This window comes from Pituophis catenifer, unplaced genomic scaffold (assembly GCF_029215685.1).
Source record: "Pituophis catenifer annectens isolate HBS135680 unplaced genomic scaffold, rPitCat1.0.hap2 SCAF_3, whole genome shotgun sequence".
NCBI classification, from domain to species: Eukaryota; Metazoa; Chordata; class Lepidosauria; order Squamata; family Colubridae; genus Pituophis; species Pituophis catenifer.
This window is the reverse complement of record NW_027256883.1, coordinates 61,191,960-61,203,990: the sequence shown is the minus strand read 5'-3', so window position 1 is coordinate 61,203,990 and position 12,031 is coordinate 61,191,960. Positions and strand designations below refer to the sequence as shown.

The 12,031-nt window shown below is 36.8% G+C and overlaps 1 protein-coding gene across 1 annotated transcript in view; it reads left to right on the top strand.

Annotated features, from left to right (window-relative positions):
* The window catches only part of ZNF516 (zinc finger protein 516), a 58,863-nt gene that overhangs the window by 31,843 nt on the left and 14,989 nt on the right, over positions 1-12,031 (top strand). The window contains exon 2 of the mRNA XM_070942432.1: positions 4,167-5,585. Coding sequence (XP_070798533.1) covers positions 4,167-5,585 — 1,419 coding nt within the window. The remainder of the gene's footprint in view (positions 1-4,166; positions 5,586-12,031) is intronic.

Below are 12,031 nucleotides of genomic sequence, written 5' to 3'. Positions count from 1 at the left end.
TTGCTTAGTATTGTTTCTGGTATCAACTCTTGGCCAGAGCTGGAATGTGTACATCACTAGGATATCAGAAATACTACAACAAAGATGGCTAGAATATGAAGCTCTTCCTCAGGTTACTGCTGTTGTCTTTTAACATTCTGCATAGTTATATGAAAAGAAACCAAATAATTTACAAATCAGTTTTTCCAGCAAATCTTCTCCACGGTGTATTTTATATGGAATGTATTCTTACATAATACGTTCTTGGGAATCCCAGTCTTATTTAGTTTAAATACATACCAGAGCTATTGTGGCAAGGGATCTCAAATTGTCACAAGTGCTACTTTAGGAGTAATTTGTTAGCTCATGAGCCACAAAACTGAAAGCTTTTCATGCATTGATACGGAAGTCTGTAGCCAAATGAAGAGTGTCATGTGTGATTAAATGTAACTTTATTAACTAAAAATCACTTGATTGTAAGAGAACTTCCAAACATTGCTATTTCACTTTGCTCACTGAACATAATAGTTCAGAAGATGCACCTCTCTGGCTTTTCTAACACAGATTTGGGGGAGGGGGGATATCTATTAAAATTGTTTAATTAAATTGATTTTTTTTTCTGCTTGATGTCCAAATATTAACACAGTAAAGAGGTATATGGTCCCAAACTTCTAAAATACATGCATTTTGGTACAGACGTTCATTTCCTGGGAGGATGGGGTACAGTGTACTGAAGTGTTCATGCTTGAATACCTTGGATATTCTTAGTGGATTTTTTTGGTCATTGCTTGTTGTGTGCGTGTACACACACACACACACACACACACACACACACACACACCTCTGGGATACTAGATAATATTGAAGGATACTTCAAGATATTGGTGCAGAACTACTAGCTCATATCAAATAAATATAGACTCCCATTTGCTGCTCATTCAGTAAGTTACCTATATGATGCATAAAATTTTAGGAAAAGTCCTAGCAGTCTCATCAGCTTTTGGGAGTCCATATTGGTTTAGAGGTAAAGGTACCAGGCTAGAAACCAAGAGAATCATAGGCACGAAAGCCAGCTGGGTGACTTTGGGCCAGGCCCTCTTTTTCCAATTCACCTCATAGAATTATTGTAGTGGAGAAAATAGGAGAAGGGCGAAGTATTAGGTATGTTTGCTGCTTTATTTATAAAAACAATAAAGATGGGATAAAAAATATCTAAACTCTTAACAATCTAAATCATTTTTTTTTACTGTAGAAAAGAAAATGAAAATAGAATAGCAGAACAATGAATTTTTATTTGTAACTAGAAACTATCTGGAATAATTCTGCGAATGTAAACCCTTCCATTGAAATGTTTCTTCACTCAGGAAGCCTACCAAAGGTTTTTTGGACAGGTCATGATTTCTAAGATCTTCCTCTTCTGATAAGATTAATTTTTATCTTTGCTTAGCCTCTATGTAAACAAGCTCTACCACATGAAATGTCACAGAAAAGCCACCTCGTTCTTCTAGCTGGTGTTATATTGAGTTGTGACAGATCTGCTTTGAAAATAACACAGATGTGCAGTCTCTTAATTTCACAGTTCCACATAACTCACCCCCCCCCCCTTTTAAAATGTAGATACAGCCTAGTAATCTTGGGCATGTGCTTTCAGGAAGTCTTAACTTGTAAAACAGGAAGGTTTAAAAAAAAAAACCCACTTTAAACACAAAGGACCTTGTCCCTTTGAGAGTTTGAAAAGAAAATGATGTTAACAGAATAAAGTATTCAACCCTGTTAGACAGCAAATCTATGGGTTATTTTTAAGCTAATTACTCAGAATTAAACAAAGGCTTAATGCCTTTTCCCTGAACAGGAGCTGAGGTCAAATTAAATGAAGCTGAGACGTTTTTGTTGAACGTTCAGGCTTTAAACAGATCACATTTGGCAGGGTTGGAACTGTGCCTACGGTACCAAAGTTGTACTAAGCAACAGTGATGTGTTTGATTTTCCAAAACACTTGCTTGTGCTGAGATAAAATGCAGATGCAAAAAAAGACTCCTTGTGCTCTGTTTCTACCAGTCTTCAGGAGTTCTCAGCACTTCTGTATAGATGGAAGAGAACTATTTAGCAGTAATCCTGGACTTTATCAGTAAATGAGTAATGAAACTTAAAGTAAACCATGCATATTAACCCAACTGTAAAGAGTTAGCATGAGCAAACACAGTGTATGTTCTGGGAGAGACTAAAAGGAAGACAGATGTTTTATAATGTCAGATGTTCGATAAATGATCTAAAGCATTCTTGATTCTATATTCCTTCTTATTAGACATACTTTAAAATGTAATTACGCGGTCTCTCTCACCCACCCACCCTCTCTCTGTGTATGCATAGATACTGTATAGAGGAGATATATGTTACATTTCGAGATAGATACAGATGTAGATAACTGGTGTTTAGAATATGCTCGAGTGTTCACAAGAGTCTGAGCCTGAAGAAATATTAAACCGTATTTGATAAATGATTACTAGAACATTTGTAAATATAATACAGATAGTCCTCGACTTACAACCACAATTGAGCCCACAATTTCTGTTGCTAAGTAAAACATTAGTTGAGTGAATTAAGCCCCATTTTACGACTTTTCTTGCCACAGTTGTTAACTGAATCACTGCGATTATTAAGTTAATAAACATGGTTGTGAAATGAATCTGGTTTCCCCATTGATTTTGCTAGTAAGAAGGTTGCAAAAGGTGATCACATGACCCCAGGGACACTGCAACTGTCATATATAGGAGTCAGTTGCCAAGCGTCTGAATTTTGATCATGTGACCATGGGGATGCTGCAACGGTTATGAGTGTGAAAAACTGTCACTTTTTTCAGTGTCGTCGTAACTTTGAACAGCCACTAAATAAACTGTTGTAAGTTGAGGACTACCTGTACATGAACTTCTTTAATATTTAAATGAAATGACTAATTCTGATCCTGCTAAAAGTAAATAATTTGATTTTATTTCAGAACAGAAGTTGGAAAATTGTAATTGAAGGATGTTTATTATTAATTGTTATTAGTTAATTCATCTAGGGAATTTGGACGGCTGAGGGTGGGTCCGAACCCAGCTCTTCTCATTCCTAGTCTGAAATCTTAAATACTGCACCTCACTGATTCATTTTGAAATGAAGAGCTTGTAAACGAAAATGCAGAGTTATCCTTATGTATTACATATTCAGAATATGTTGAATATAGGGTTGTGGGGTTTTTTTGTTTTTATTTTTTTGCTATTCTTTTATCTGTTTTGCACAATTTTTATTTCATTCTTTGAAATTCTGTATAGTTCATTTGCAGAACTGTCCCAAAAAGTCACATCATATAGCATGTCTCAGTTTTGTAGCGAAATAGACTTGTCATGTAGTAGCCAGTTGAGAAAAATAGCCTGATTTCTGTAATAGCACCTTACGTGTGTGCCTGGTTTGTTCTTTTTGTGAAACAAGAACAATGGAACAAGAATCAGATGTTCTCACCGATACAGGTTTAGGATTGGTTTGTGAGTGTGTCCTTGGCTGGTTTCCCATCTTTATTGCCTTGATTGGATTGAAGTGTCTTGTAGGTTTGAACTTTAACTTTATCAGTACGCTTTGCCGGAATTTCTGGAATAGTAGTAGAATGTGAATGAAAATTGTATAGCCATGACTGTGAAAATAGCTATAATTACTTTAAACAGGCATGTGCCCCCTACCCCATCCCTCTTGCAAACCACATTACCTTAAACATAATTTAGTAGCTAGTCTTTAATATCTGAAAGTTGCTTTTCCTGATTGTTAATTAGTTTATCTCTTTAAACTATAGGGAAATGTTATTTTGATAATACTGGGGACATAAAATATAGACTTCCTGATTGAGTAAGTCAGTGCAATCTTACAGCATTATCATAAACTGTTTTCGGTTCCTGTTTTCAGTATCATGGAACACAGTATCCTGTGCAAATTAATTAATTTCTTTTAAAATATGCAGTTTGGTGAGAATAAAGCAATACTGTTTATAGTATAAGATTTCATGTACATGCGAGTTATAATACCTGTGCCTTAAATGCTGGGCTCCCAAGCTTTTTTTTCCTCATCCAAATCATCATTTTGTCCTTGTTTTTAATTTTCCTTGACAGATGTCTTTTTAAACATATTTTCATATTAATTTTTGTATGTGTACTCTACAGGTAAAAAACCATATCTCTGCAATTTTTCTGCTGAAGATGCATCTGGGACAGCCATACAGCTCAATCAGGAAAGAAACAATAGAGAAAAAAATGCTGTGGAATCTAAACCCGAAGTGCTAAAGGTGGCATCTACACCACAGGACAAGGTCAAAGAACCATTTACAAAATATGTGGATTGCAAAATTTACCCTGATTCAAAGATGTCAGCATTTCAGCAAAGCTATGATTTTCCTTGTTCCAGTAAGACTGCTGATGTGAGACTGAATTTGCAAAGCCCCTTGGAAATTCAGCAGAAGCTCACTAAAGAGATCCTTGTAGAGATGAATGAACATTCTGTGCTCAATAAAGCTACAGAGATGTCTGAAAAGACTCCATTAGATCTAAGTGAGAAATCAACTAGGGCTGATTCGAGTTTTACCTCAACCTTGCAGGCTGCTCTGATTGTCCACCGATGTCCTTACTGCAGTCATAAAACTTACTATCCAGAAGTCCTGTGGATGCACAAAAGAATTTGGCACAAAGTTAGTTGTAATTCCATGGCTCCTGCTTGGGTTCTTCAAAATGGATTCAAGAGTATAAAACATAATTCTATTTTTATGGCAAGAAGTGGGCGCACTGGACCACCTCCTGTACTTGGTGGGAAAGAATGCCAACCTTTGCCTATAGCCAGATTTACACGTACTCAGGTGCCGAGTGGGTTGTCAGGATCCAAAAATAATAATTATTCTGATATTGCTGTATCTCCTAAGTCTGGGGCTATGGCAAAAGATGTACCATCTACTGGGGCCTGTGGTCCGCAACCATCAGCTATTGATGGATATAGACCACCCAAACCTAACCACACTCACGAACAATACGGTACCCAGCAGCCCCAATTAAAATCAAAATTTGATGTGAACTCCAAATTGATGCAAACGGGAAACTTTAGCAGAAATTCAACGCCTTCCCATACAGTGATATCTAAACCTAGCGGACAGCCCTCCAGTAGCAGAGAAGCAGAAAAGTACATAGTCCCTCAAGTAAATACTGGATCTGCTCCTTTAATCAAGCATTGTACTCCAGATACAGGGAAGGCCAAATTTTTATCTCCATCTCAGTACCACCCTCTGTGTAAAACTGAGCCGTGCGTTACTCAAGAACCTCCATCAATGCCTCAGCAAGAACGTACCGCCAAGAGGGAAAGTGAAATGAGAGCATTGATCAATTGTACTGGAGGATCCAGAACAAGTCCTTTGATGCAACCTCAGCCTGTTGCAGCAGGACCTCCTCCACCTGTACATTCCACCAAACAGGAGCCATCCCCTGAGGGGCATGAGAAATGTTTGGATATTGTAAACATCTTAAAGACCTCCATTCCAAAGGATCTGGCTACTATCTACCAAACCTGGGGTGCCAATAGCCCCGTAATGGACCGTGCTGGTAAGAATCCTAAGAACTGTCTTTCCAGCATATTTTTAAATTCTTAATTTCCCCCCTCCCTAACATAAGGAATTCCACAAAAAACTTGTGTTGTTACTGTCTGTGTTTGACAAGGTTATCTCTCCTATTTAACTGTCCTGTCCTGCATCAGATCATTTAGGTGGCTTACCTGGGAGTAACACTGCTATTGAACTTAATGACATTTCCTTCTGAAGAAAGATATGTAAGGTCTCACTGCTAGAATTCTGTCTGCAATTAAGTGCTGGATTCCGTCCCTTTTTTTTTTTTAAAGGGGGGGGGGCGAGGCTTGAGAGAATTCCTTCTCCATGAAATGTCCAAGCAAAAGTTAACAGTATCAGATTTGTATCCAATCTAAAATAGGGGGCAGGCATTTACTTTGTGTGAGAAATGATTATTTCACGAAAATTACGACTTTATTGAAAGTTTCGAGTGCAAGGGATTTTCAGAATTCAATGACAGATCTGTGCTTTGGAGATAAAACTGATGATAAAACATTGAAGACAGAGGGAAATGAAATAATAAAAAAATTAGTATTAGGGCAAAATAATTTTGGCTAGGTTTGAAGTTTGTTGGATTTTCAGACTCTAATTTAGCTGCTAGAATCAGAACTGTAATGTCTAATTTGCAGTGGATTTGAGTAGAAGTCTTGGGAACTGGATAATTCAGATTGACTTGAAGGATATTTGACTCTGCATATCTCAATCCTACCAATCCTGCACCATTATTATTCTTTATTTCAAATGGTTGTGAATTTCAAAGTAGTTCTTTTATGGCAAGCAAAATTGTTATATATAGCAGTATTTTCAGTCATAAGGGCAACTATCATTTTAATATTTAAAATGAGAATTTACTAATGTATACTTATTAAACATGCTTTATACATGTGATATGATAGCAATAATGAAAGAGTGCTCCTGAGCATATGCAGAGCTCTATTTCCATGTCAGGTTGCCAGAATTGCATAGCGAAAACCTAGGATTAGCAATAACTAGTAGACTCCCACAATAGCAGAAGGAGCAAGCAAAGAAGATCCTAATTCTGGAGAAGATTTAGGCTTAGCTGAAAATCTTGTTCAAATACAAAACTAAATATAGCATTCTCAGAATTTAAGACGAATTGATTTATCAACAAGACAGTAGGATAAAAGAATGCAGCATTTGACATCAATGTCTTGTCTTCCCTAAGTGATTTATTAAAATTTACTTTTTTTTTCTTGTTTGCCCAGTGTAAATATTTTTGTTGCTTATTCTCCTAGATAAATGTAGCCCTTTTCCTTATGAGCTAAATTAATAAAGAATTTAATTATTAACCAGTTAGAAAGAATAAGCCCCATTTTGGGAAAATTCCTTGCAAATGTGCACATACCCTGAAGATTTATATAGGTAGTTGTGTACGATGTCCATTGAGCAAAAGGAAGTTACAGCATGTTTGCCAAGATGTAGAACAAAAGAGATAAGTATCTTGATGAGTTTTGTACAGCCTTAAAATATGGCATAAACATTTGATTTGTAAAGGATACTGTAAAACTGTTAGCAATTATCTGTAAAGAGCTGTAGGGTAATATCTAATAGGTTGCTGAGAGTAAGGAAGTTGAACTTGATAGAATTGTTACCTAGGCAAAAAGGGTTGAAATATTTGTAAGATTTGAGAAACAAGGTAATATTCAAAAGCAATTGGGCAAACATGTCCCTAATTCATTGAACAATAAACTAGAGGAGAAACAGCATAATCATAACTTGCAGGATTCTGTTCTTATAGCCAATCTTAATACAAGTTAGTCTTGTAGATTCTTGACCTGTTTTACTTAGTGGGACCTGCATAAGTGCTTTAAGAAGTTGCAGGGCAAACATATATCCATTATTTTGCTTATTGAAAAAGTTACCTTGTTTCCCCGAAAATAAGATCCTGTTCTATATATATATTTTTTTTGAACCCTGAAATAAGCGCTTGGCCTTATTGCCGTGTGCTCAAAAGCCCAATTGGGCTTATTATCAGGGGATGTCTTATTTTGGGGGAAACGGGGTATAAGGGCCCCTTCTTATAATGGGGCTACTATTAAACAGATGAAAAATTCATTTTTAATTTTTTTTTTGCATTTTTGAACCCACATATGAACTAAAACTTCATTCTTTTTCAAAATTTAATGTTTTTAGCTCTTCCCAGTTCAAAAAAACATGGCGTGTGTAAAGGCTATATACAAAGATTTAGGAAAATAATGTATGAAAATGCATCCTAATAGACAAAAAATATGTGCAGAATCTGAACATTAAACAAACTTGGAAATAAAAACATGCTTATTTGGAAAACGACCAAAGAAAACACACACACACAAATGAGTCAAGACAGGAATAAGATGAAAGAAAAAGAGAAAATAATGATAAATAATAAGAGAGAGAAACCATTGTGACAGATTTACTTATTGGTGACTACTATTTGGCAGTGCCTTTTTTTATGTGGTAAAGAAAAATCCACTTGAATTGGGATGAATTTGTTCTTTGGTTCTTCCCATGTCAACATTGCTCCATTTCTGGAATAGCTAATGCCAGGATCAGGAACATTTTCAGAAGATGATTTTTTTCCCCTGATAGTAATTTTGGTAAGTAGAAAGCAATCACATGTTAGACAATTTCCACATTCAGACTATAGAATACCTTGACTTCAAGTCTTCCCAGATTATTTTAGCCATAATCCATAGGATGACTTTTGACTTTTTTCTTATCCTGCACCAATATGAAACTCTCAGATGCCGATAGTAATGCCATTATACAACTTAGGACAGCTCTCATTAATAGGACATGCTACATAGGTAGTCCTTGACTTACAACAGTTCATTTAGTGACCATTCAATGTTACAATGGCACTGAAAAAAATGACTTATTTTTTTCATATTTAGAACCATTGTCACATAATCAAAATTCAGATGCTTGACAACTGACTCATATTTATGACATTTGCAGTGTCCCAGGGTCACGTGATCAACTTTTTCGACCTTCTAACAAGCAAAGTCAATGGGGAAGCCAGATTTACTTAACAACCATGTTACTAATTTAACAACTACTGTGATTCACTTAACAACTGTGGCAAGAAAGGTCATAAATTGGGACAAAATTCATTTAACAACTGTCTCACTTAGCAACAGAACTTTTGGACTTTATTGTGGTTGTAAGTCAAGGACTACCTGTAATTTCGTGTGAAATAAGTTTGCTAAGGAACCAGGTAAGCAATTGAAGCCAAAGACTCGGTTTTTGTTTCTAAATTGTCATGCTGTCCCAAGTACCATGCAGAAATAAACATACACCATTGATCTAGAAGGAAAATTGTGGATGCTGTAACAATGAAAAAGCAAGAATTTACAAGAATACAAAGTAAGGAAAATATGTTGATTCATACATGTATAGACTAGGTCACTAGGGTAAGAGCATAATTGTTAAACTAAAGTAGCGTAGTAACTTCATCTTCTGTTTTAAAAGTAGAGCTTAATCACAAACAATTGAATATTTTCTACAGCACAATTGTACAGTGTTGTCAAATTCTCAATGCACACTCATTGGGCATTGCTTTCTGCGAACACATTGGCTTTGTCAATCCTAGTAATAAACCTAGGAATTCAAAAATTTGTCTTTGTGTTACTTCACTTTTCATTTCCTTTTCTGATCTACATTGAATCCATGGCCAGTGCAGATCTGTTTGTACAACAGTAGCCACTATTTTGCTTTATCAAAAATATCATCTGATGCCTGGAAAACATCACTAATTATGTCTTCATTTAACCTTCACTCAAATTGTCAGACTTTGTAGACTTTAGTTTTCTTTATATTTGCAGATTGTTTTGTTTAACACCATTCTTCTTCTTCTTCTTCTTCTTCTTCTTCTTCTTCTTCTTCTTCTTCTTCTTCTTCTTCTTCTTCTTCTTCTTCTTCTTCTTCTTCTTCTTCTTCTTCTTCTTCTTCTTCTTCTTCTTCTTCTTCTTCTTCTTCTCCTTCTTCTTCTCCTTCTTCTTCTCCTCCTCCTCCTCCTCCTCCTCCTCCTCCTCCTCCTCCTCCTCCTCCTCCTCCTCCTCCTCCTCCTCTTTCTACATACATATGAACATACACTTAGAAGTCTTATTCATTTTTAATTTAAAATATTCAGTGTATTTCTCCTTTGCAATAGAACTTTATTGCTCCCAGTAGAGCATTCCCTTATGAATGCTTTAGCATGCATTAGAATTGGGGCAGGTTTGGAGTTTTTCCTTTTACATTTTAAATTGTGCCTCTGTTCTCAGGAGATAAGTGCACAATTTTGTTTCTTTCTGGTAACACAGCAATTTTCCAATCCCTTGGAGGAATAGTTACAACTACCACCAGAATATCAGTGCAAGTTATTAGCATTTGTATTGTGTCAGGCATTCACAAGCTTTTTGCTTTCTTAAGAATGTTGTTAAGAAAACAGCACCCCCACAAGACCAAGCCCAGCGTTTCAGATTCTTCAGGGGTTATTTTTCTATTTTACTATGAGTGTTATTTACAGCTATCATAGTATTAAATGTGACACAGGCAGCATGGCAATTATCCTTTCTAGTTTCACAGGAATTACTCTGATGAGAATCTGAAATTTATGTAAATAAAAGTGAATAATATTTATACACACCTGCACCCTTCACTGATGGAGGCATTGTGATCTGTATAACAAGTTCTGCATAAAGAGATCTTTAAAACATTAATATTGTTTCTCTTTTAACATTGGTTATTATCAGAATTTATCATCTAAGTATGCATTCTGATTTGGACTGTTCAAATGCAACATCAGTGAAGGGTTTCTTTTAAACATAATGCATAAACCGGCAGAATATGTTCTCTTCAATAGGCTGAATGACTGAACATTTCTTTCTCTCTCACACACAGAATTGATTGTATCAACAATAGCATTTTTTCCACCATGAATTAAATGCCATTGACATAATGGGAGGTATTCCTTTTGCAAACCAGTACAAACTTTATACATGTGGGGGTTTTACCCAGGAGTCCTTTCTGATCCTGTGATAAAAGCCATTTTGTCAAGAAAAGTAACTAATAGAATGCCAAACATGGGATTTAGTGGCTATAGTCTACCCTCCCCAATTATCTCATGTGAATTAATTCATACCTAATACTGATCTCATGGTTTGGCGCTAATCATACACAGTATCAATTATTTATAAAATCTCCATGCAGCCCTGGTTTTCGAGCAACTGCCTTATGATGGCCCTTTTTACATCCGCTTATCCACACTCGTTCCAGATATGGTTCCAGTCTGAGTATAGGATTTATGGCAGGATTGTCAAACTTGATTTCATTGAGGGCTGCATCAGGGTGGTGTTTGACCTCAGGCCAGGGTGGCCGTTGCCAGGGTGGGCAGGACCTGCTTGACGTCACTCGTGTTGTGGGCGCCAGTGGTGGCCCGAGTGCTCTGCCAGCAAAAACAGGCTCCTGAGCTCTGTTTCCGGCTACGACGGCCTCCTGCAACCCTCTGCCAGTGAAAACGGAGCTTGGGATGGCCACGCAGCCCTCCCGAGCTCGTTTTCACTGGCAGAGGCACCATGGGCTGGTCCTTTGCTGTTTCCAGGGCAGCCCCTCAGGCCTGATCTAAGCACCTTGAGTTTGACACCCCTGGTCTATGGTAATTCGCCACATCCAACTTGTCATGGCCAACTCACCACGTCCAACTTGCCATGGCCAACTGGCCATGGCCAACTCACTGCAAGAAACTCACCACGGCCATCTCATTACAGTACAACTCACTGAGGGACAAGAGTTACACAAATATCAAAGAAATGGTGGAATAGAATTGTTAAAGAAAGGATAATTTTTATTTATTTTAAATAATTAAATAGAATTGTTAAATTGTTCTGCAATGAGTTGTCTCACGGTGATTGGCTGTGGCGAGTTCTCCTGCATCAAGTAGCCTGTGGTGAGTTGGCTGTGGTGAGTTGGCCGTGACAGGTTTGTCGCTACAAGTTGGCCGCAGTGACTTGGCTGTGGCAAGTTGTCCCATTCCCCTGAGTATATACCCTCATTTTCAGGTCATAGAAGACAACTAGTTTTGCTGACCCAACATCTACTGGATGGCTCCTTATAATGATTAAGCTGTATTTCAGGACAGCTCTTTAGTCATTGAACTTCTTGTTGATAAACACTGAAAATCTTCCAAAGAACCTGGGAGATTTCCAGAGCAGAATTGAAAATCATGTTTTTAAATATGTTCCTACTTTTATTTTTTAGAGTCAGCAGTAGAATATTGTAAACACATTACTGGATCATATTCACAAGGAGATTCCTGGGTGGATTGTAGTTATCAACTTGATATCAAAACTTCCTTTGCTTTCTTTTTCTACATTCATTTGTTCAATTACTTAAAGAATGAATGAATAAATATTTCCTTGGACTATTTCCTCCACAAAAATCCAT